The sequence below is a fragment of the Zootoca vivipara genome, chromosome 14 (genome assembly GCF_963506605.1).
Source record: "Zootoca vivipara chromosome 14, rZooViv1.1, whole genome shotgun sequence".
NCBI lineage: Eukaryota > Metazoa > Chordata > Lepidosauria > Squamata > Lacertidae > Zootoca > Zootoca vivipara.
In genome coordinates this window covers 14,714,889-14,741,988 of record NC_083289.1, presented here as the reverse complement: position 1 = coordinate 14,741,988, position 27,100 = coordinate 14,714,889, and the positions used below count along the sequence as shown (strand labels likewise).

Genomic DNA, 27,100 nt, shown 5'->3' with positions numbered 1-27,100 from the left:
GGATAACAGAAATCAAGCCCCATCAAACCACCTTTTCATGTTTGTTATGCCAATACCTGTACAGTCAAAATGTTAATTGACTCATTACTCTCTTATAGTGTTAAATTGCTCTAAGGTTTTGAAGCCAGGTTTATTCATGAGAGGAAAGCTCTGCTTGCTTTGATTACAGAACTCACCAACTTTACAACTACAGCTGTAAGATATAAGGGACTCCTCAGTGAAAGATATGATAAAAGGACAATCTCATTGTAGAGGAGAGGCAAAGAACTGAGATATGAGTTTATCAAAGATTCTCCCAGCCTAGTGATAAAAATATTGAACCTCCAGGTGTGAGTGCTTTCATTAGGAAGCTGGCGTGATTTCTTTATTTTGGAAGAAGTCTACTGAATTGTTTGGGAGACTGCATACAAGCAAAGGATTTAGAATATACATAAATGGCTATGCTTTACTTCAGAAAGGAAAAGTGCAATTGCACAGCTTTCCAATAAATATTTAGTACCGTAAGTATTCTTGAAAATATTATTCACTTTGAATTCAGACTAAATCTTTTCAGTGATAATACATAATATGAATATTAGGACAACAAACATAACAGGGCAGTACACATCCCACTGGTATACTGTGAAGAACCTTGTGCTAAAGTTGCTAAGAACAACGCTTCAAAATTATTCCACATTTATACATTTGTCTAAAGAAAGAAATAACTTATTTGCTTTCAAATCCTCTATGAAATGCATGTTCCATTAATCTCTTTCAATCTATGTGAGTGAGTACAGGATTACAGCATTAACTCTAGACAACATCCCCATGTATAAACAAATAGTTTTGATTAAGCTGTTTATGGGGTGGAATAAACAAAAGGACAACAAACACACACTAGCTGCTATGACCATGCGAAAAAATAGTTTTTTGAATACCTATAAAAGAATAAGGTCCATAAATATCTATTTTACAGTTGCCACCAATCCTTTAGCAGAGAAACATGTGGATGCCAACCCACATATAAAATCTCCTGAGCTTACTTTATAGCTGCAATTTAAAATAAATAACAATAACAATAATAATCTGAATCACTGAATTTATCAACTTTACATCAGGGTAGATAAAAGCTGCCATGAAAGTCTTGCGCTGAGGAGTGTATAATGAACAGCTGTACAACCAAATGAATTCTAAGAGTTCGTCCAATATTATCATAAGCTTTCTGACTATCGGTCGAATAAAATATATTTATTTAATATTATAATAAGCAAGCTCTAGAACAGTTCTCATTATTCTGCTTCTGTAAGCTCTTGCACATGCAAAAGAAAATCTGTGGATTTAGTTTCATGTCCCTCCATACTCCAGCACAAGATGTAAAACAAGTCTTCCATGAGATGTTTTTAGAACAAAGTAATGCTACAACTGGTTTGAAGCCAGTAACACTGCAGTTTTATTCAAGAACCTTATTCTTCCTACCGGTATCTATGCTTTTCTTTTTTATCTATGCTTTGGATAGGTTCCTTTCTCTTCTGCCAAACTTTCAAAGCAAGATATTGTTAATTAGGTAATACAAGACAAGTAATAAGTATATACCATAGTGTTAATGGTAAGTAAGACTTTTCAAACTATCTTTATAGATGCAGAAAATAAGACAACTTGTCACATGCCTGCTGACTTCAAGCATTTGAAGGTGGCAAACAAAAGTATAAGCATTAAATGGACTTCAGTGCCTTCAATTCATTTAAAGCAAGAGGTAATGTAATACAATACTAGAGAACATTTGGTAGATGAGCAATTGAATATATGTTTGTACTAGTCCTTAAAACAATTACAGTAGTTAATTTTCCTCAAGACTAAAATTTAGAATAGTAGATTTAAATACTGAGCATAATTTCTGATATTTCAAACTAAGCTAACAAAGGTCTATAAAACTGTAAAACTGCATACCTTATTATTATTATTTTGTTCTATGTAAAGGCATATTATTTGTTTAAATTGTATTAAGCTTAAATATTAAAATTTTTAAAACCAGCTAGCGATTTTTTTTTTAAAAGTACCTGGTCAAGATACAAGGTCCATCTCATTTTTTCTTTGCAGAAATTCATGGTGAACAACTACTAGCAGTCTTCTTTGAGAAGCAATTTTATACCGCTCAGTTCACTTTAATTTAAGGTTTTGCAGATGACAGGTTATATGCTGCTAAAGTGCTGGATGAGATCAGCCCTTAAAATAATTCAACATAGTATTACAGGTTCCATCCTATTATCACATTTGAATAAAGTGATTTTTTCAGGTGTTTTCCCTCTAAGCAAGTATTCTATTCTTCTCCAAAACTTTTAGAAATTTAAAAGCCTTCTGTAAGAGAAAATGGGATTCTTCAGAATCCATCAAAATTAATATGCACATTCTGCCATATTTAACCAAAGTATTATTTTCTGGTGATCAGTGTTTGAATATTTAATATGCAACAATTCCAAAATATTCAATATTCATGAACCATGGTAGACAATGAGTCTGTAAAGTAGCTGCCAAGAACAGCAACTGAAGATTTGTCATGGCTGGCTAGCCAGCTAGAGCCCACCCATGCTGTAGGACAATAATTGAATCGTGCAATCTGAGTAGATGTTTGATTCAGAAGCATAGGTGAAGCTATTCCCATAAATCTATTGCCCTTTCCACTTTTTGTAACAAACTGGCACATATTAAGCACTGTTGTGCTATGGCAACTGCTTTTGTGTGTTAGAAGAGCAGCAATGACTACTGCTATATACATGTAGCGAAACAGTGGGCAATTCAGTAACAGAAGCAGAAGTAACTGCAAGAGGTTTCCAGTAGCCAGATTATGCTTAAAAGAAAGACCCAAAAGGGCAACACTGGGCAAAGTAGTTTCTCTCTCCTCCTGCAGTCAGTGAAAATCTATTATGCTTATGCAGAAATAAATCCCACTGAGTAAGAAATTTTTTGATGTACTTACTTGGTAAGTACCACTGAAGACTGTGGCCAGCATTACTGATCCCCATACTACCCTTCATCAAGTGCAAAAGAGAATTTATTACTCCCCTGAACCCATGAATAGAAGCTGTGATTGCAGGAAGACAAGGTCCCGAAGTATTGCAAACGAAACAAAACACTATCTGGACTTCCTTTTCTTACCACAGATTCAAAGCAGGGGTGAGGCACTAATTTCCATCCACACAGAGCCCCACCCAAACCCCTACAACATGACAAGACAGGAGCAGGCCTCAAGCTCACACTGCCTTCCCAAATCTTCTCCTCCCAATGGGGAGGAGACTACCATATGAGTTCGCTGAGGGAATGTCATGTTAATGTGAATTTAGCTTTCCTTGACCCTGCAATCCAGAATCTACAAAGCACTGTATTACAACATCTGTATTCACCAGTTCCTCTGAATGCAATAGCTCCTTCCAATTTCTCCTCACACACCCCTGGTTTCTGGTGCTAATTAACAGGATTGTGACCTCAGAGGCTGTTGTTCAGAAACCCAGAGGGATAAGGGTTTAGGGGTGCATTGTGGAATTAAAATTGGGCTTGCATAATGACACAGACTGAGCAGACACTTCGCAGATGAGTGGTCTCAATCATGTACTGTACTGTATTTCAGGCACACAACAGTAAATTACTCCATTTCCACACCAACTTGCACCTTAAAAAGTATGATGTGAATGTACAGATCCCAAACATGCTAGAAAATATTCCCAGTATATTAAAGCTATTTACTCATTTATTGGGGGAAATGCACACACATGATTTGCGCATAAAAATTAAGTTTTAACTTTGTTTCCTATGTTTACTATAGGAAGAAAGTGAAATTGACCAATTCTATGAAGACCTACAACACCTTCTAGAAATGACACCAAAGAAGGATGTTCTTCTCATTACAGGGGATTGGAATGCTAAAGTAGGGAATCAAGAGATAAAAGGAACAACTGGCAAGTTTGGCCTGGGAGTTCAAAATGAAGCAGGGCAAAGGCTAATAGAGTTCTGTCAAGAGAACAAGCTGGTCATCACAAACACTCTCTTCCAACAACACAAGAGAAGACTCTACACATGGATATCACCAAATGGGCAGCATCGAAATCAGATTGATTATATTCTCTGCAGCCAAAGATGGAGAAGCTCTATACAGTCAGCAAAAACAAGACCTGGAGCTGACTGTAACTCAGATCATCAGCTTCTTATAGCAAAATTCCAGCTTAAACTGAAGAAAGTAGGAAAAACCACTGGGCCAGTAAGATACAATCTGGATCAAATCCCTTATGAATACACAGTGGAAGTGAGGAACAGGTTTAAGGATTTAGATTTGGTGGACAGAGTGCCTGAAGAACTATGGATGGAGGCTCGTAACATTATACAGGAGGCAGCAACGAAAACCATCCCAAGGAAAAGGAAATGCAAGAAAGCAAAATGGCTATCCAACGAGGCCTTACAAATAGCGGAGGAGAGGAGGCAAGCAAAATGCAAGGGAGATAGGGAAAGATACAGGAAACTGAATGCAGATTTCCAAAAAACAGCAAGGAGAGACAAGAGGGTCTTCTTAAATGAGCAATGCAAAGAAATAGAGGAAAACAATAGAATGGGGAAAACCAGAGATCTGTTCAAGAAAATTGGAGATATGAAAGGAGCATTTCGTACAAAGATTACCATAATCAAGGACAAAAGTGGTAAGGACCTAACAGAAGCAGAAGACATCAAGAAGAGGTGGCAAGAATACACAGAGGAATTATACCAGAAAGATATGGAGGTCTCGTACACCCCAGGTAGTGTGGTTGCTGACCTTGAGCCAGACATCTTGGAGAGTGAAGTCAAATGGGCCTTAGAAAGCACTGCTAATAACAAGGCCAGTGGAAGTGATGATATTCCAGCTGAACTATTTAAAATCTTAAAAGATGATGCTGTTAAGGTGCTACACCCAATATGCCAGCAAGTTTGGAAAACTCAGCAATGGCCAGAGGATTGGAGAAGATCAGTCTACATCCCAATTCCAAAGAAGGGCAGTGCCAAAGAATGCTCCAACTACCGCACAATTGCGCTCATTTCACACGCTAGCAAGGTTATGCTTAAAATTCTACAAGGCAGGCTTAGGCAGTATGTGGATCGAGAACTCCCAGAAGTGCAAGCTGGATTTCGAAAGGGCAGAGGAACCAGAGACCAAATAGCAAACATGCGCTGGATTATGGAGAAAGCTAGAGAGTTCCAGAAAAACGTCTACTTCTGCTTCATTGACTATGCAAAAGCCTTTGACTGTGTCGACCACAGCAAACTATGGCAAGTTCTTAAAGAAATGGGAGTGCCTGATCACCTCATCTGTCTCCTGAGAAATCTCTATGTGGGACAAGAAGCTACAGTTAGAACTGGATATGGAACAACTGATTGGTTCAAAATTGGGAAAGGAGTACGACAAGGTTGTATATTGTCTCCCTGCTTATTTAACTTATATGCAGAATTCATCATGCGAAAGGCTGGACTAGATGAATCCCAAGCCGGAATTAAGATTGCCGGAAGAAATATCAATAACCTCAGATATGCAGATGACACAACCTTGATGGCAGAAAGTGAGGAGGAATTAAAGAAGCTTTTAATGAGGGTGAAAGAGGAGAGCGCAAAATATGGTCTGAAGCTCAACATCAAAAAAACCAAGATCATGGCCACTGGTCCCATCACCTCCTGGCAAATAGAAGGGGAAGAAATGGAGGCAGTGAGAGATTTTACTTTCTTGGGCTCCTTGATCACTGCAGATGGTGACAGCAGTCACGAAATTAAAAGACGCCTGCTTCTTGGGAGAAAAGCAATGACAAACCTAGACAGCATCTTAAAAAGCAGAGACATCACCTTGCCGACAAAGGTCCGTATAGTTAAAGCTATGGTTTTCCCAGTAGTGATATATGGAAGTGAGAGCTGGACCATAAAGAAGGCTGATCGCCGAAGAATTGATGCTTTTGAATTATGGTGCTGGAGGAGACTCTTGCAAGTCCCATGGACTGCTAGAAGATCAAACCTATCCATTCTTAAGGAAATCAGCCCTGAGTGCTCCCTGGAAGGACAGATCGTGAAGCTGAGGCTCCAATACTTTGGCCACCTCATGAGAAGAGAAGAATCCTTGGAAAAGACCTTGATGCTGGGAAAGATGGAGGGCACAAGGAGAAGGGGACGACAGAGGACAAGATGGTTGGACAGTGTTCTCGAAGCTACGAACATGAGTTTGACCAAACTGCGGGAGGCAGTGCAAGACAGGAGTGCCTGGCGTGCTATGGTCCATGGGGTCACGAAGAGTCGGACACGACTAAACGACTAAACAACAACATGTTTACTATAGGCAGAAAACATATATCCCAAACCCAACCAGTAAGTACATCTAAAACAGAAATTTAAAATACAAAGCACTGCAACGCAAGTGTGACACCATCTTTTGTTAATTTTCTTAATTTAAAGCTTAATATGGGATGACATTATGTAACAGCTCTGCTTGCAGTGTTTTAAAACAAACTACAAAAGTTATCTTGATATACAAATCTCTACAACAGACTGTTAATAAGCATTTTCTATAAATCCACAAATTTTCACTATTTTTAAGAAATTGCTCACTTGAAAGAAATGCTTTTATTAACCAAGCACATGGTGATCATGGGACTAAGCTGTGACCCATGCCTTGTTGACTGTAATACCTTATAGTACAAGAGCAATAGCAATAGCAATAGCTGGAAGGCAAAAATCCCAAGCATAGCTCTCCTTATCTTCCTATCATCACTTCCAGCCAATGAATCTAATTTTAGAAATTGTGCACCTGGGGTAGACATTATAGCACACCAAGTTCACACATACAAATTAGTTCGCCAACTGCATTTCTTTCTTTCTTTCTTTCTTTCTTTCTTTCTTTCTTTCTTTCTTTCTTTCTTTCTTTCTTTCTCTTTCCTGTCCATACATAAATTTACAACACTGATTGCAAGTTACTTTTGTTCTCAACTAGATCTGAATAATATATAAAAAGGCACACTTAAAACATCTATGAGGGTGCCTCAAGAATGCATTATTTTATCAGGCATATTTCTCCCGGTGAGTTGTGCCCCTGATTCAAAGTGCATCTTTCTCCAGAAAGCTATTCTTCTGAAAATAGAATGTATATATCATATATCAGTGTAGAAACTACTGTAGCAACTGACTTGGTTATGTCAGAGCACATGAATTGCTTTTAACTAGAGTTCTGGAACAAGCTTCGTGGTTAATAGGGAACTCCAGTCCACATTAAGCCTAGCTAACACATAAAGCTAAAGTTTGGCTTAGAATTATACGTGAACTAAGCTTATGCCTTATTGGCTGGGGTCCAATGGTCATGAGAAGAGTTCTGCTCACAGAATGGAGTTTTTCTACCTCATTGTGCATCCTCCCCAAAAAGCAACAGAGAGGTTTGGGGCTGGGACCATATAAAACAGCATAGCATGTGGTGGTGGCTGCTACAGCAAGGATTAGAAATTGGCAAACTTTTGAGATACCAGTGACGGGTAGGTAGCCGTGTTGGTCTGCCGTATTCGAAACAAAATAAAAAAATTCCTTCCAGTAGCACCTTAGAGACCAACTAAGTTTGTCATTGGTATAAGCTCATACCAATGGCAAACTTAGTTGTTCTCTAAGGTGCTACTGGAAGGATTTTTTTTAATTTTGAGATACCAGTCTTGGTGCAAGTGGATATTTCCTTCATTTATGCACCTTCATTTCTGAATTCAAACCACTGCCTCTAAACTCCTATTCTGCAATGGCAAAATGAATGAAGGAATGAATACTGCTTCATAATTAAAATTCAGCTGCAAAAGAACTCTCTAATATAAAATTGTCTTCATTTTTTGAGATATCCCTTAATGCAGGAGAACTATCTGAGAGGTTATCTTATGAAAAGTTGCATGTACAGTACAAGCTTCCCATGAATAACTTACGTTTTTAGAAATATGTTTCCTAAGGAAATCCCAGTTTTATTTAAAAACTAAAACGGACACCTTTAGAAGGAGTATTGAAGATTGCTCCTGTTTTCAAAACAGTTTTACTTCATTTTGTAATACAAAAAATGGGAAGGATAAAGGTACGTTAGATTTTTTCCCTAGAGTTGTTTAAACATTTAGGCTCCAACAAACCCCAACAGACGTCTCACTCCCTTGCTCATTGCAATTTTAAAGTTACCTATTTCTATAATTACTAAGTCTTAAACAGGACAAAGAAGGACTAGCTAGCCATCTCATACAGCATACTATATTTAAAGCTCTTCTCCAAACAGTAAGATCTAAGACGTTGTGAAGCACAATAGGAGACAGGGGGAATTTGAGCTTTATATCACTTAAACTTTTTTCACAAAATTGACAATAATAAAAAGTCAGCTTATTTTTTATAACTATACCCCCGGGGGGGGGGGGGGAGTTTCATTGGCCTGACCCATTATTTCCTGTGGTTAGCTGAAACAGCAGGTCTGGCAAGTTTACCCCAGAACAGTTACCCATAAACAGCTAGCTAAAAGGATACAGTGAGTTAATAATCCAAAACTGATACAGTATCAAATCAAGCATTCCATCCTGATACGTAATATGCTTCTAATTTACACAAAAGGACCTGTTTGGGTGATTCTTCTCACCCCTCACATCTATGTCTGGCAAGATTGGAAATCAGTGCACTTCTCCCTCACTGAGTGTAATGTTTAAACAAGGGAAGTCCTATTTTTATTAGTATGTATGTTCTCCCTCACCCTACCATAAAGAACTAACAATGGGGGCGGAGGGAACGAATCCTCTTAACCACATCTCCTCTCTGCATGATATATACAGTACTGTATATATTTTATGAATGGAAAATGGAGGATGAGAAAAATATGACACAACATATAAGCAAAACATATTACTATGAGTCCATAACAAAGTTGGACTGACCTTAAATATGTCAGGCTCAAGGACATTCCTAGGGCTACTGTACTGTACTTGTTTTCACTGAATAAAAAATCAGAGTTAATAACTATGTTTCTTTAGCTACTTGAATTGCTGTCAGACACATGTGAATAAATACTAACTGATTTACTAGACACAATATATAGTTAACTTGAGCTTCTTTTTTCTGCCAGCTGTACAAAATAATTTATATATTAAGCTTTATAATGCATCCTTTCATTTATAAACAAACTGCCAATTATTATACAGTATACTATATTAGTATAGTATTCTTAATTCCTAGGTAAAGATAAAGGTACCCCTGACCATTAGGTCCAGTCACAGACGACTCTAAGGTTGCAACACTCATCTCGCTCTATAGGCCGAGGGAGCTGGCGTTTGTCCGCAGACAGTTTCCAGGTCATGTGACCAGCATGACTAAGCTGCCTCTGGCGAACCAGAGCAGCGCACTGAAATGCCGTTTACCTTCCCACCGGAGCAGTACCTATTTATCTACTTGCACTTGACGTGCTTTCAAACTGCTAGGTGGGCAGGAGCTGGGACCAAACAACGGGAGCTCACCCCGTCGCAGGGATTCAAACCACCAACCTTCTGATCGGCAAGCCCTAGGCTCTGTGGTTTAGACCACAGCGCCACCCGTCCCTCTTAATTCCTAGAGTCCCATATCTATATTAATACTGCTTGCATCTGATGCCTTGCCACATTTTTCTGGAATTCTTTATTTTTTAAATTCCCATGAAGTAAAACATGAACTAGCTCCACACCAAGTACTAACATAAATGGTGAAAAGTTATCATGGTTTTCTGTGCAGAACTCCTTTTATTTGGCTGTAACGTTTGACAGAATAAAGATAATTCAACACCGTTTGTTGCATTATTCTGCATTACATTGTCTTTCTAATGATAAGTAATTATATTGTTTTTTATGATCTTATTCTTTAAAAGGCTGATGTTATGAGCCATCAAACCTCAGAAATACAACTTTTCCTAAAGATTTCCACATTTTTGGCCACTAGTGAATCAGCACCCCTTCATTCAGTCAGTCTGGTAAATAAAATATTTCAGGGGTCTTGCTTACTTTCTACCACAGACTTTATGTCTGGGGTCAGCAAACTTTTTCAGCAGGAGGCCAGTCCACTGTCCCTCAGCCCTTGTGGGGGGCTGGACTATATATATATTTTTGGGCAGGGGAAATGAATGAATTTCTATGCCCCACAAAGAACCCAGGGATGCATTTTAAATAAAATGACACATTCTACTCATGTAAAAACACGCTGATTCCTGGACCGTCCGCAGGCCGGATTTAGAAGGTGATTGGGCCTGATCCGTCCCCTGGGCCTTAGTTTGCCTAACCATGCCTTATGTATTATGAAGAGCAGAGAAGGGCAAAAGAGCCTCACCACCCACACCTCAATCAAGTCCATCTGAACAACGGCCTCTCCCAGACCATGACTTTAAGAACAGCAGAAGTAGCTGGGAAGAGAGAAAGAGTTCACATATTTATTTATTTTTTCACAATGTTATAAGTTGTGTGTCTTTGTTTCTCAATTTGAACGTTTTACATGTTTTTATATGCATTGTGGAATTTTATGCATTGTGACCTGATGTTATTTTTATTGATAATCATTTAGCAAGCAGAGAGAAGAAATTCCATGATGCATCATGGTGTAGCAGCAAAACTAAACACCTTTATCTGACCCATCAGCAATAAAATATGTCTCTCTCAAATCAGTCTCTATAGCCACAGCAGGTGTTGTAACTGTCCAACAGTTTGACTTTACCCCAAATGTGAACTTTTCCATTGTCTCCTGCGACTGCTGCCAGCAGCAACAACAACCATTAACATTTTTCTGCGTATAAGACCCCTATTTTTTTAACCCGAAATTAAGTTATTTAGCTTTTTTGGGGGGGGGGAGCTCACCTGCCTGCTCGCTACTGCCGATCGCTTGGCACAGCCACTGCTGATCACACACCTCGCCGCAGCCGCCAATTGTCTGCCCGCTCGCCGCCATCAACAGCCCACCCGCCTACTTGCCACAGCTGCCAATCGCCTACTCGTCTTGCCACAGCAGCCAATCGCCTGCCAAATTGCCGCAGCCAATCGCCAGCAGGCCTTGCTGCAGCCACCATTCACCCGCCCAATGGCTGCTGCCAATCTCCTGCTTGCTGCTGCCATTAATCACATGTCCCCCCTCTGCATTCACTATCCATGTATAAGATGACACCCAATTTTGGGCCTTTTCTTTTTAGCAAAAAGCATAATCTTATACACGAAAAAATACAGTAATCAATGGCAAATCAGTCCAATCAAGTCAATGACATGAGCCAACTGCCAGTTGAGTTGCCTTTGTATGTGCAATAAGGAGGGGGCACCAATTTTATGCTTTGCTTCTAGTAGTAAAACTGGGCCTTGTCCTGACACAAGGTATGGATGGGAATACATGAACTCAGAAAAAAAGTCCAGAAGTTCCCTATGACAGGATAATGCTAGTGTGACAGGATGCACTGCTTGTTTAGTACAATATATCCACATGTAGAAGAGGTAAAATAGTAATCACCATTAAAATGATATCCTATTCATTCATAAATCAACTAATTTACCATGAAGTTAAATATTATTAGAGTTACCTACAACAGGTACATAGGTCATCGTGAAAAAAGATAGCATGAACAAAGTAAAATAGATCAGCGCATCTGGCATAACTGATACTTGACATGTCTTCATGACGGACCTCACCCACATCCTCTAGAATTTGCATACCTTCTAGGTAAAACACATTATTCCTTAAAAGAGAGCAATTTGTGTGACTCAAAGAAAAGAAACACATACATATTTTAGTCAAAATTTAATGCTTGAAGAAATAAGTTAGAAACTGCTAACTTATTTCTTTTATGTAAAAAGCTAATGACACAAAGCACTGACAGACACTAATAGAGTAGGTGACAGTCCAGTAATATTTCTGTTATAAATTGCCCAACTGCATGGAAGAGGGAATGCAGCCCAAAATATGTATAATTTTTGTATTATTTATAAAAAATATTTATGAATTATGATAAAATGAAACCTAATATTAAACTTTGGGTTAAAAATGACTCTGGGTTAAACTTTTGTTGGGTATGAAAGTTGTTTCAGGAAGTGCCTAGTTCAAATTCTTTGGGTATAACCTTACCTAGTTAAGGTGTGGTGCTGAGTAAATTACAGAAACCTTCCGAATAAGTTCTGAGAAACAGTGGAGTGAACTTGATAACCCAGTTTGAGAAGAAAGGAAGAAATTATTAGTTCACCTCCTTTTAAGGGCAAGTTCAAAGACTTCTGACAATCTTGGGGGGGAATTTTTTTATATAAATTTCTGAAGAATTTGGTCATTTGTGCAATTATAGATAGGTAACACAGTTGAAGCAGTTTATGTGGGAAACAAATAGTGTGAACTTCCACTAGTGCAGACACATCCTGGCACAGAGGGAAATTAGGGAGGGTGGAAGGGGGGTTGTCTTCCTAAAGCATGCTTACAGAACAGAGTAAGTCTATGAAAAAATAAATTAGAATTGCTGCACTTCTTGCCCCCAACACTGTAATACTGTAATACTTTTTCCTAGTATACAGCTATCCATGAGCACGTAGTGTTCTTTGTTTTTTAATGCAGAGCATTTCAACATTCAGTACCCCACCCAATGCACAACACACTAGTGATACAATTCAGGAAACGTTTGCCATTTCTACATTTGAATCTGCTTGGTTATTCTAAAGTGGATTGTTAAGCTCTGCAGTTAAGCTCTTAGTGAACTTACTAAGGTGACATGGCTCAATTTTTATAGCTTGATTTCCCACACCCCACAAAGAGAGCCAAGTAAAAGGACTTTAGGAAACCTGCAGAGACTTGTTTTCAGAATAATAAAGCAGTTTCAAATCCAAACAGTGTCTGACAAAACTGTTCAAATGCAATACTAAAGTTTAATTATTCTAGACTAGAAACATGCAACAGGTTTCTTAAACTGTGCTACCCACAACTTTACTTCTAACCTAACAACTCCTTGGCTCAAGCCCCTTTTGAGAAGGAGTTGTTAAAAGTGATGACTGTTACTTAATCTGCAATGAGTCAATTTCACAGTCTGCTTTCATTATTAAATCTCTTCATCAGGCCAAATATTAGTTCCATTAAGCCAAAGCAAAATGCATATGCTATAGCCAAAGTAGTTAGAAATGAGGTATGTCTCCTCCTCCCCACAAAAAAACAAAAAACAAGCATATGTAGTTTGGTAGATCAAATACAGACAGCAAGTATGATCTAATGCACAGAATAACACACGCAGACCAGGAGGCAGGTTCTAATCTCCGTTGAATCAAAACCACCGAAGGGTGACTGTGAACATAGCACCATCTCACTGCCCCTATCTGAGGGACAAAGGAAATAATACTGCCCTACCCACAGAACTGTTGTTTGGAAGGACAAGTTTGCAAAACACTCTGCACTTCACACTAGGCAATAAATACTACTCACTCTCAGTTTCACATAAACAAAATATTTAAGCTTTATTATCTCTTGCCACTGCATACAAATGCTCTTGAAAAAGAATTCTGATTAACATTCAACATCTCCCTAATGAAAAGCAGGTATCCACATTGGTCGGGGGGGGGGGTCAAAGGGAGTGGAAAATACCAGTTTTATTAAGATCAAACAAAGTTCGCAGTGTTATATAGGAGAATTTGAGTTGGAAGGGGTCCTAAAGACCATCTGGTGGTCAATAAAGGATCTACAACGCAGTATACTACAGCATCCCTAAGAGGAAACTACAGCATCCCTAAGAGGATTAGTGTTCAAAATTCCTCAGGCACCAGGAGCATTTTGCAACTGCCATGGGTCTAATTTCAACCACATGGAAAACTTTGGATGCCAGGCTGGCAAGTGATATCTCCATCTGGATGGCCGCTCCAGCTTTCTTAAGCAGGTAAAAAGGAGAGCTTATTTACTGCACTGATACCCCACCTTTTTCTCCAAGGAATACATGATTCTCCCCCTTCTTCAGGTAATCCCTATAACAACCCTGTGAGGCCCAAGTGAGCAGTGTTAGAAACTGGGATACAAAAGCTAGGAGCCAAATGGCTTCTGGGACCTGGGTTGTAGGCACCAAAACAGAATGTCCAGTTGCCTCTGGGGAGGGTCAGCAACACTATTTATTTACTTACTTACTTACTTACTTACTTATTATTTTGAGAAGCATGCATTAGTTTAGAGGACATCTGAAGGCAGCCCTGTTTAGGGAAGCTTTTAATCTTTAAGAAATTAGTGTATTCTAATATTTCTGTTGGAAGCCACACAGAGTGGCTGGGGAAACCCAGCCAGATGGGTGGGGTATTAATAATAAATAATAAATTATTATTATTATTATTATTATTATTATTATTATTTAGTATGCAATTCACATATGTGACACATTTTTAGCAGAAATTGTTAATACATGTTTAATTTGGTGTTTACAATAAAAATATATTAATGTATTATAAACCACTTTTGAGATTTTTTCTTTAAAATATAAAGTGGTATATAAATGAAATGAACAACAGCAACAAAAATCACTGAGGGAGGGGGTGGCACCTAGATATTCTGTTGTGGCAACTGTAACCTAGGTTTAAGGTGCCATTTGGCAATTAGCTCATATATCTGGGTTCCTAACACTGATGAAAGATGGCCATTCAGCCTCTGCTAATGCCCTCTGAAAAAGGAGAAGCCACCACCTCCCAAGTCAGAAATATCCACTGCCAAATAGTTCTTCTTATCATTTGGAAACTTCCATAATGTTTAACTGAAATCTTCCATGTAATTTTAACCTACTACTAGTTCTAGTCCTGACCTATAGAACAGAGTTCTTCAACCTTGGGTCCCTAGTTGTTGTTAGATGACAACTCCCATTATCCACAACCAACTTAAACAAATATCTGGGACCCAATAATTAAGGCTGCTTGAGCAACACAGACCAAGCCAGCTTCAACTTCTGAATGGCAACCCTTCAGACAACACTTTATCCTCCAAGCTAAGCATACCCAACTCTATCAACAGTTGCTCATAGGACTTGGTTTCCAAACCCTTCAGTATCCAGGAAGGTCATCCTCCTCTCAAGACACTCTGATTTGCCAATGTCATTCTTAAAAGATGGCTCCCAGAAGCAGACAAAGACTTCAGATGCAGCTTGACCAGCACATAAAATTGTAAAAGTTGAAAATATTCCTTCTTGTGACCTAGACACAATGCTTCCAATAATGTAACTGCATTAGCTCTTTTTGCAGTCATATCACTCTGCTGGCTAATGGTTAGTTTGTGGTCAACTAAGAGACCTAGATCCTATTCACATGTACCATTATGAAGCACGCCTCTCTCATCCAAACTCTTCTTCACATTGTATCTATAGTCATGGGAAAAAGAAAGCACACCCTCTTTGAATTTACATATGAGGGCATAATAACAATAATTTGTTCCCTAGCAGGTCTTAAAATTAGGTGAATACAACCTCAGATGAACAATGCATGACATATTACACTGTGTCATTATTTAACAAATATAAAACCAAAATGGGGAAGCCATGGGTGAAAAACTAAGTGCACCCCCCCTTACTGCTTCCATGAGAATTAAGTGGCTAAGTAGCAGACAGGTGCTGCTTATCAAATGCCCTTGCTTAATTGATCATCAGCAAGTGTGCCCACCTCTATAAAAGCTGAAATTTTAGCAGTTTGCTGGTCTGGAGCTTTCAGGTGTGTTTTAACACAATGCCAAGGAGGAAAGACAGCAGCAATGCTCTTAAATAAGCAACCGTTGCTACCCATGAAACTGGGAAGGGTTATAAGGTCATCTCCAACCAATTGAAAGTTCATCATTCTACAGTGAGGAAGATTATTTAAAATGGAAAGCATTCAAGACAGCTACCAATCTTCCCAGGAGTAGACATCCCAGCAAATTCAGCCCAAGGTCAGACCGTGCAATGCTCAGAGAAATTGCAAGAAACCCAAGAGCTACATCTCAGGCTCTACAGGCCTCAGTTAGGATGTGGAATGTTAAAGTTCATGACAGTACAATTAGGGGGGGAAATGGAACAAGTGTGGTTTGTTTGGAAGGGTTGCCAGGAGAAAGCCTCTTCTCTCTAAAAAGAACATGGCAGCATGACTTAGCTTTGCAAAATTGCATCTGAACAAACCACAATACTTCTGGAACTATGTCCTTTGAACAGACAAGACCAAAGTGGAGATGCTGGCCATAATGCACATCACCCACCATGTTTGGTGAAAACCAAACACAGCATATCAGCACAAACAAACACCTCTTACCAACTGTCAAGCACGGTGGTGGAGGAATGATTATTTGGGCTTGTTTTGCAGCCACAGGACCTAGGAACCTTTCAGTCATTGTCAACGATAAACTCTTCTGTATACCAAAGTATTCTAGAGGCAAATGTGAGGCCATCCGCCTGACAGCTAAAGCTTGGCTGAAATTGGATTATGCAACAGGACAATGATTTCAAGCACACCAGCAAATCTATGACAGAGTTGCTAAAAAAGAAAATAATCAATGTGTTGCAATGGCCTAGTCAAAGTCTAAACCTCGTCCTCGACCCAATTGAAATGCTGTGGCAGGACCTTAAGAGAGCTGTGCATAAACAGCCAACAAACCTCAACAAACTGAAGCAACTCTATAAAGAAGAGTGGGCCACAATTCCTCCACAACTATGTGAGAGACTGAAAGTCATACAGAAAATGATTATTTCAAGTTACTGCTGCTAAAGGTGGTTCTACAAGCTACTGAATCACAAGGTGTAATTGCTTTTTCACACATGGTTTCTCCATTTCAGCTTTATTTCTGTTAAATAAATCATGACACGGTGTAATATGTCAGGTTGTATTTACCTAATTTAAAGACCTGCTAAGGAACAGGTGATTGTTATTATGTTCTCATTTGTAAAATCACAGAATTCAAAGAATTTCTTTTTCCCATGACTGTATTTGGGGGGGGGGGGAGGCATCAAGTGCTCTCTCTCTCTCTCTCTCTTTTGCATTGTCCCCAATACTATTAAGGAAACAGGGGAACATGTTATTTGCCAAGTATACCGTTAGAAACTTATAAACAAACTGCAAAAAAGAAGTGGCTTCAGTCCAACTCCCAACTTACAAGTTAAACACTTGTAATCACACTGAAGAAATGTGCATGCTCTTAAGATAGTCATGGACTGCTTACTATGGGTTTTGCAGCTCCCTGGATTGATGTCTATTCAGTGCAAACACAACATAGCTGCCAAGTTATCCCTTTTTTTAAGGGATTTTCCCTTATGCTGAATAGGCTTCCTCGTGAGAAAAGGGAAAACTTGGCAGCTATGCAACACAACCTATTCATGCAATACAAACTTAATAGATACAAAGATTGCAAACTGCAATCATCAAGTCTGCTGATGCCTTTTAAAACAAACAAAGAAACTACAGTATCAGCCTTAGTTATAACTTAAAAGTGTAACTACTCCAAGGAACACCATTTGGTTTGTTTTAAACCAAACAACCATTTATGTTTGTTTTAGTTATCTGCACTTTTCCCATATTTCTTTCTACAACATGAAATAGACCTAGCAGAGTGTAGTACATCTGATGAAAACTAGGAAGTTGAAATGAGTTACAGTTAAAGCTGTCTGCTGCATAGTCTTTTATCAGACTGTACCAGCGGCAACTGTCTACACAGAGCACAAACAGGTTATTTTTAAAATTGTTTCCAATAACATGAGAACAGAGAGCAAAAAATCAACTACAGGCAGTGACTGATTTGCACGGGGGTTACATTCCAGACCTCCACACATTTTGGGGGGGGCATAAGACTGCCCCACCCTGTTTTGGGGTCACTTCCAGATTTGGCGCAATGTATGTGTGTGCAGTTGCGCACATACTGAATGCACTTAAAACAGCTGCTGCCTATACAGTACTAGAGACAGTAAAACTCTAAAAATAGAACAGTAACTTTGTAACTGCTTTGAGAATCAATAAAAGATACACATCAAAAACTTAAAGAAGCATTATGTAACAGTTGTACTGACTTTGATAGATAGTTGACACAATAAGAGGTAAAGGGACCCCTGAATTAGGTCCAGTCACGACAGACTCTGGGGTTGCGGCGCTCATCTCGCGTTATTGGCCAAGGGAGCCGGCGTACAGCTTCCAGGTCATGTGGCCAGCATGACAAAGCCACTTCTGGCGAACCACAGCAGCACACGGAAACGCCGTTTACCTTCCCGCTGTAGCGGTACCTATTTATCTACTTGCACTTTGACATGCTTTCGAACTGCTAGGTTGGCAGGAGCTGGGGCGGAACAACGGGAGCTCACCCCGTCACGGGGATTCGAACCGCCGATCTTCTGATCGGCAAGCCCTAGGCTCTGTGGTTTAACCCACAGCGCCCCCTGCATCCCACGTTGACACAATACAAGTAACTAATCTTAGTATCTGCACAATAAACACCAAGATTCATTTTTCTGAAATTCTTAAAGAAACACACCCAAGAAATTCAATTTCCACAGATAAATAAATAAATGTCAATAAAATGTAACATTTTAAAGTCACCTCCAACAATATTTTCAATTTGCCAGTTTTATTGCTGAAGTACTTAATTAAAATTATATAATCCACTACCTACTACAGGTCACATATGACTGCAGCAGACATCTACCGGTATAAGAATATCATTTCTAGTACTAGGATTGTTGCTTTATAATACTGTAATAATATAATAATAATTTATTATTTATACCCTGCCCATCTGGCTGGGTTCCCCCAGCCACTCTGGGCGGCTTCCAACAAAACATTAAAATACAGAAATTTTCTTAAGCTACTGGCAATAGAAAGACATAATTAATATTTACATAGCTTTACATAGCTTAAAGGTACATTTTGTATCACATGTCTTAGCATACATTTAAATAAACTCACCTAAATAGAATGAAAACAAACCGTTTTCAAAATGCTTCTTGAGTATCATAGAATCATAGAATTGTAGAACTGAAAGGGATCACAGGGATCATCTAGTAGTCCAATCACCTGTAATGCATGAATCTTTTTGCCCAACATGGGGCTCGATCCCACGACCCTAAGATTAAGAGTCTCATTCTTTACCAACTGAGCTATCCAAGTTAACACATGATCATTTAACATAAGCAGAAATCTGAATTAAGGAGAGTAATAATTTGCAACTCCTATTTGCATAGTCACTTAATCTGGAGCATCCTCCCCTACTTAAAATTATTCATTTATTCCAGGCTGCAGTGCAATCACCATGATTTGGGAGTAAGGCCTATTGAATTAAGTTTCCCATAAACATGTATAACCATTTACACTCAAGGGGTAAATCAGAGACTGAAGAGAGTAAACTACCCCTGTTAACATCAAGGACTCTTCATTTCATTTCTCTTTCCTCTTAGGGTTAGTGATCATGAAAGCAACAGACAGATTGTTTTTTCTAGTGGGGGAGTGATAGCTTCAGAGAGAAGCACAATGACCTATGAATGACCTGACAGAAAGGTTACATGGCTGAAATGCCCTTTCTGCTGACAATCCTGAGGCAGCCAAACTACCTCTGAACCTTAACTGTGTAAACAAGTCCTAGGAGAGTATAAAGAGAGGCCTGAACCTACCAAGGGGTGAACGAAACTTCCAAAATTACATTCAAGCTCAACTGAGAATAGGTATTTACAAAATATTGCTAGTAATTGCTTAAATGTTTTGCTTAAAGCATGAAACATTATATTCACAGCCAATCTGCTTGGACAGAAACACCACTTCAGCATAAGCTTGGAGCTGTTGTCACAGATATCCAATTCAAATTTTATTATGGTCATAGACCAGCATAAGATAAAAGCACCTCCATACATAAACAAAACATACTAGATAGGCAATAGGGCAACACATACTCATACTCTCAGTTACAGTAGACCAGCATAAGATAAAAACATCTAAATCAGATAAAAACATCTAAATTCAGTTTTAGACCTGCTGTGTGACATATAACATCCTCTGACGTATGTCAATCATAGCAACAAAATATCTGGCAACTGAATATGTTATATCAGGATTTATATCTTGGGAGCAGTAAGGAGATATGGAATTGTCCTATGTGTCCTGGAAATTTGTGTATACTTAGCACGTATGTTTGTGTAATACTGGATAAAAACATGTTCAATTGTTTCTATTTCCCCAGAGCCACAGGGGCATTTTCTCACCTCATAAGGCATCTTCCTAAAATGGCCTTCCTGGATGGCTGAAGGGAGAGCCTGGCAATGAGACAGAGTGAACACTATGTTTTCAAAACAAAATAAAAAAATTCCTTCCAGTAGCACCTTAGAGACCAACTAAGTTTGTCATTGGTATGAGCTTTCGTGTGCTTGCACACTTCTTCAGATTTTTCCGCTGTTTATGCCTGAAGGAGTACTTTCAACACACACAAGAACAAGACAAAGTAGAACAAACAACATCTTCACAACACAACACCTCTCAACCTACTGGGGAACCACCACCACCCTCCCAACACATTAATGAACAGAACATTGACCACCAACTACCACCGAAAAAATGTTACACAAAAAAGGGACTCCACATGGACCCCTCCTGATGGACGCAATACCACACTAGATCTATACATTGATTGCTTCCGCCACAGAATCCATGTATCTGAAGAAGTGTGCATGCACACGAAAGCTCATACCAATGACAAACTTAGTTGGTCTCTAACATACTACTGGAAGGAATTTTTTTTATTTTGTTTCGACTATGGCAGACCAACATGGTTAAATATGTCATTGAGGTGGTGAGATACCTACTGGTTTTACTAATGATGAAATCTGAGAACCTGGCTAGATCTGACTGATGTTCAATCTCAACCACACACTGTTTAATGTTTTTGGGTTTTTTGGCCTGTTCAAAGCCCATGCCTAGTAAAAGCTGTGGGGTAAGACCTAGAGTTAGCATTTTGTCTACCATTGCTCATTTCCATGTTGTTTGAAAGTCATCCTTTAAGTGTGCATGCACACGAAAGCTCATACCAAAATAAAAACTTAGTTGGTCTTTAAGGTGCTACTGAAGGAATTTTTTTATTTTACTTCGATCCAGACCAACACGGCTACCTACCTGTAATCATCCTTTAATGTTAGGGAAGCAAGGCCAAATGAGTAAAAGGATAGTCTAAGCCAGAAATTAAGTGTGGCCATTCACACCCTAGCCTCTGCTCTTACAAAACTTGTTTCAAGACACAGTGTAGCATTTGAAATAAATTTTGGCACTTGAAGAGCTGATCTTAGGAACTTAAGATTGTACTAGTTCCAGTGATGTGAGATAAATGAAGGGGCCTAGTTGGGCACCCTATAAAAGCTGCATGATTGATTTTTATGAAGCTCCAAGAGCTGTCCAGTATCCACAGGTGCTATTCCAGACTATTCCAAATGTGCAATTTTGTGGTGCATTAAGATTCGCAAGGAATCCCAGTTTGAGATGTGATGTACAACTAGGTGTGTGTTCCAATCTGGGTGGCCTTGTTTTTTAAAATGTGCCTGGTTCCCTCACCTCCCAACTGTTGTGGATATATCAATCACAGGTGCCAGGAAAAGGGGATGGCAAAGAATCCACCAAACTCCCACTTTATGCACACCTACTGAAACCTAGCTGCAGATATGTGAAAGGGAGCGGAAGTTGCAGAAGAGGTGTTTTTAATGCTCTGTACATGGTAGGAAGTTGTGGGGGTAAGAGGATCAGTATGTCACTGCTGTCTGGAGTAATATGGAAGCCAGGGAGATAGAGAACAGGTATCGTGTCTACAGGTTTGTCTTCTGCTAAGAGTGTGCTTATGGGCAGCTGTAAGATGCTGCTTATCATTCTCCCCATCCCTTATGTCGGGGTGGGGAACCTTCAGATTTTGGCAACATTGGCTATTGTTAATGGATGTTGGGGTCCAACAATATCTCATTCCACACCCCTGCTTTATATGGTACCTTAAATTGTTATCTGGAGATATCAAAGAGCATTACATGCAAACAGCAAAGGTGTTCTATTGTCTGCAAGTGGGGTGAGGCTGCAGTACACAATATTTAAGAAGTCCTGCCCAGTGGCCTCCTTTCCCCCTCCCCATATCAAATTAGCTACCTAGAGGCTAGAGGCATCTGAATGGGTAGACTTTGGGATTGGCAGGCATAGTGATGGTGAAGTGAGATAAAGCATAGTTTTGTGATAGTATCTATGGGGATTACAAAAAAGGCTGCATGCTAGCCTCTTTCTGATTTATTAAGCCACCATAGGAGTCACATCCTATGGAAATAGCAAGGAAGGTGTCACTTCCAGGAATTGCTTAACTAAAAAACAAACGAAAACCCCAGGAGTAACAGTAGCCTGGACATGAATGTTGCCAGGATATATGTTAGGAGGGTAGGACATCCACCTGTCAACACCCTCTGTCTAGCATATTCAAAGTGAAATGTCTCAACAACAGCTGTTTTAAATTACTTTCTTTTGACCCTAAGTGCTCAGAAAAATCAGTCAAAATCTTTCTACAATTTCTACTTTTAGTCAAGTAATTTTATTTACTGTATTCACTTGAGGAGGGACAGCTGCCCCTCCCAAGAGCCCAGGGTTCAATACGCTATGCAGATCTTCTTCATGTGGGAAGCGTTCAGTTTGAAAATCAAATGTTTTTTTAAGGGGGGAGGGACTTGTTAACATAAGAGACAGACTGTCAGGTCAGACCAAAGGTCCTTGTCCAGCATCTCGTCCCAAGCGGCAAGGAAAGAAGCCTAACTCTCCTGCCCTTGCCTCTCAGTAACCGACCTTTTTTTTTTTAACACAATGTTTTTCTTCTTCTTTCTCCTCCTCCCCATTTTGACTTCACAACAACCCTGTGAGGTAGGTTAGGCTGAGTGGTCAGTAACTGGCATTTAATGACATTCTGCCTCTGAACCCAACCAAGGCTATCAGACCAACCTATCCTTTTGCACTATTAGGGGGAGGAGGAGGAGGAAAAAGGAATCCCCAGCCTTGTTACCTTTTGTTAGACGCCGCTAACCCAGAAATAGTACCTCAGGTTAAGACCTTTGCTTCAGGATGAGAACAGAAATTGTGTGGCGGCGGCACGGCGGCAGAGAGAGGCCCCATTAGCTAAAGTGGTACCTCTGGTTAAGAACAGTTTCAGGTTAAGAACGGACCTCCAGAATGAATTAAGTTCTTAACCAGAGGTACCACTGTATTCTAAACTACAATTCCCATCATTGTGGTAGGATCAGAGAAGCGTTTGTGGATTTCCTTAAGAGCCCTAAGTGCCTTCCATTCACACACTTTGGCACCATCCAGCCGACAAAAATAATATTCTAAACTACAATTCCCACCATCACCTCGATCACTAGCCATGGAGGCAGGGGCTGAAGTCCAAGAACATCTGGAGAGCACCACGTTGGGGCTACTACCCTTGCTTTCTTCTGTATGCTCCTCGGGGCAGGAACCCATAATTTCTTCTATCTCTCTCTCTGCTACCGTTACTCAAGTTAAAAGAGCCATGAGCGCCACGGATCTCCATAAAAGATCGCCCGCTTTCTAATAGGAGGAACGTGGCGCAGGGGCCTAGGAGCCTTTTGCCGCCCCCCTCAAAGCCACCTGCTTGCGCGGCGAACCCCTTTTCGCTCCTTCCAAGGGCTCCCGGCAGATTTATTGGAGCCACGAAGGGGCAGGTTCCGGGGCTAAGCCAGACTCCCAGCCAGGAGCCGCCTCACATGGCCGGGAAGGACGGCTATGGCGCCCTCCTCGGGGGAAACTCTCCTCAGCTCCAGGCGATAGAGAGATAGACACCCAGCCCCCCCCCTCCGGCCCCCATTTCGCTTCCCTTTCTTCTCCCCCACCCTCACCATTCTCCTCAGGGTCGGGCAACGGGGTCTCGGCGCCGGCGGCTCTGGCTCTCCTCACGCCGGGCGGCGTCGGCTTCTGCTCCTGCTCGTGGTTCGGCTTCGGCGGTGGCGGGGCCTGTCTCCATCTATCGGCGCTGAGCTCGGCGGCTGCTGCTGCGCGGGGCCGGGCGGGAAGAAGAAGAAGTAGGAGAGAAGGCCGCCGCGCGAGGTGGGCGCTCCGAAGTGGGCCCGCGGGGAGTTGCACCTGAGGGGGCGGCCGAAACAGCGGCGAAGGCTCGGGGTAGGAGGCTCCGGCTGGGGATCCAGAGCGGAGGGCGGCGGCGAAGGTAGCAACAGCGGCGGCGGTAGCGGCAGGAGCGGCCTGGCGGCTCTTTCTCATAATTGTGCGACTGGCCCGGCTCGAGCGCAGCGGCGTGGCCGCGTCAGCTCGCGCAGCCCCGCCCGGCCTTTCTCCCGCCTTTTCCTGGCTCGGCCTGCGCTTCCCTCACGAGCTGCGCGTGGGTCGCGCTCGCCTCAGAGGGAGCAGAAGGGGTCGGGCGCTGAGGGGATTTTTTTTTTGTCCGGGAGAGGGGGGGGGGCAGGAGGGAAGCTAGAAGGCCCCGTAGTAGTAGTAGTAGTAGTAGGAAGAAGAAGAAATAAACGGGATTTTGAGGGTAGGATTGCAGGAGCGAAGCTAGAAGGGCCCTTCATCAATAATAATAATGTTAATAATAATGGGATTTGTGGGGGTGGCAGCGAAGCTAGAAGGGCCCTTCGTAAATAATAATAACGTTAAATATAATAACAGGGGATTTTGGGGGAGGTGGCAGGAGCGAAGCTAGAAGGGCCTTTCGATAATAATAACAACAACGGGATTTGGAGGGGTGGCAGCGAAGCTAGAAGGGCCCTTCATAAATAATAAAGATAACTCGGGGGATTTGGGGGGGATGGGGTGGGAGGAGTGAAGCTAGAAGGGCCCTTTGTAAATAGTAGTACATTAGTAGTAATTTGCTTAACAACATATTATTAAACCCCGTATTTTAAACCGTTTCCCGCTGGCAGCCCGGATTGTAAAAAATCCTGTAAATCCTCCGGATTTCAGTACCTGCCAGGGAGGCTCCTTCTGCGCATGTCTGGACATGCACAGAACCGATTTCGGGTGCTCTGCCCATGTCTGGGCACCAGAAATCTGGCAGCGCCGGCACTGGAAGTTGCTACTACGCATATCTGGAAGCGACTTCCAGTGCCAACGCTGCTGATCCCGGATTTTTCTAACCGGGAGTTGGAAGGTATGATCATTATTCTCAATAAAATAAAAAAATTCCTTCCAGCAGCACCTTAGAGACCAACTAAGTTTGTCATTGGTTTGAGCTTTCGTGTGTCTTCTCACTCTTCTTACATTTCTCCTATTCTCCTATTCACCCTAAGGTTCCAGGACCTTAATTAACAGTCAATGTAACATAATAATAATAATAATAGGGAAAGTATATAATTTACCTGAAAAACTATTGTAAACAACTAAATTTATTCGCAGGGGTGATGTAAAACTTGTAGCTAAAAAAGAATGAAATAAGGATTCGTAAAATGGAATGATAAAGGAGATGCAGGGGGAATAATCATAACACAAGGATCCACAAAAGGGGAGGGAGGGAAGCCAAAGGGATATATGGTTGGTTGTTTTTTTTACTTGACGTTTCTAAACTTTGAAAAAAATCCATTTCTTAAAATGAAATGATGATTATGATATTTATACCCCACCCATCTGGCGCGTCTCCCCAGCTACTCTGGGTGGCTTCCAACACATATAAGAACATTAAAAAAGTCAAACATTTAAAATTTCCCAATACAAGGCTGCCTTCAGATGTCTTCTAAAAGTTGTGTAGAATAATACCTTTATTAAAACACAGTGTTAAATGAAACAGTTCAAAGCAACTTCACAGTCACATTTAAAAAATGTGTTGTGCGGAATACATTGTTTGAAATGGTACACTTCCATTCATAGACATGCCAGGAAAAGTTTCACTTGGTAAATGCCTGCCGGTTAGGCAGAGGATAAAGTTGCAGAAGTCTCTGGTGTTTAACATTAACAACATGTACAGAGCAACACGCTGCCCCCCCCTTAGAGCCTTTAAAATGTGATGCTTCACTTTCTCCTGTTTGTCCCGGTACAAAGCGATCCTGTTTAGCCTGCTTCATGCATTATACACTAAAAATACTACTTGCTTGTAATGAAACCTTGCAGTGTTTTACAAAAAGAATGAAACAGTAAAATTATCAGTAAAGAAACTGTTAAAACCAACTATTTAAAACCTAAGTAAAATAAATTGTAAGCTAAAAACCAGATTAAAACATGTTCCACACAAACATGTTTTTGTCCGGTGCCGAAAAAGTATAGTGAAGGCACCTGCCTGGTGTCAGTAGGGAGGGAGGGACAATGCGTGGGTACAACCACATTAAAAAAATCAATTTCTTAGAAATGTGGAACAGGAATTAAGTGGCACCTGCAACAGGACCAATTCCACAGATCCAAGCAGTTGAGTGTGAATAAATTGGGTAAGGTAATATCACAAGCAAGCTACAGTAGTCCCAAGCTGTTATGGGCTTCAAATACTAATAGTGTGACACCTTGAACTTGCCCCGTAGCACATCTGCCACCAGTGCAGGTCCTTAAGCAGAGGTGTTCTATGTTAACAGGATATCACTCCTGTCAGCTATTGTGCTGCAGCATTTTACACTACCTGCAGCTTCCAGACCTAGTACAATGAAAGCTCCACACAGAGCACATTGTAGTAATCCAGTCTTGAACATTATTAAGTTTGCTTTAATTTTTAATTAGGCACAAAATCCTCCTTTTCTTTTTATTAAAATTTTGCTCCTTTGTATGCTCAGCGAGCGATGTAAATATAAGTCAGCATGAAATAGCAGATAATAATTATTATTATTACTCTTATAATTACTATTTTATTTTGGGCCTGATGTCTTGTGTGAGAATTTTTAACCGCTGGCTTTAATGTCCTCTTCAATGCTGAGTTTGTACAATGTTTATGGACTTATTGTATGCTTCTACGTGTTGTTATGGTGTTTGGTTTTTGCAAACCACCTTGTCAATATTTTTGAGAAAAGGCAGCTTCAAAATGCTGAATCAATGCAGTATTGATTAATAGTTCACAAAATTTGTACTCAAGTGGAAGCCATGTCGGACTTTCGGCTTCCAAAAAATGTTCGAGAACCAACCACTTCTGGGTTTTCTGCGTTTGGGAGCCAAAATGTATGAGTACCAAGGCATTCGAGAACCAAGGATATGATATATCA

At 40.5% G+C, this 27,100-nt stretch overlaps 1 protein-coding gene across 4 annotated transcripts in view; it reads right to left on the bottom strand.

Annotated features, from left to right (window-relative positions):
- Window positions 1-23,920, bottom strand: part of TRPM7 (transient receptor potential cation channel subfamily M member 7) — a 77,982-nt gene extending 54,062 nt beyond the window's left edge. For all 4 annotated transcript variants that reach the window (XM_035131113.2, XM_060282971.1, XM_060282972.1 and 1 more), the window contains exon 1: window positions 23,810-23,920. In XM_035131113.2, coding sequence (XP_034987004.1) covers window positions 23,810-23,812 — 3 coding nt within the window. In that variant the 5' untranslated portion in view covers window positions 23,813-23,920. The remainder of the gene's footprint in view (window positions 1-23,809) is intronic.
- Between the last annotated feature and the right edge of the window lie 3,180 nt (window positions 23,921-27,100).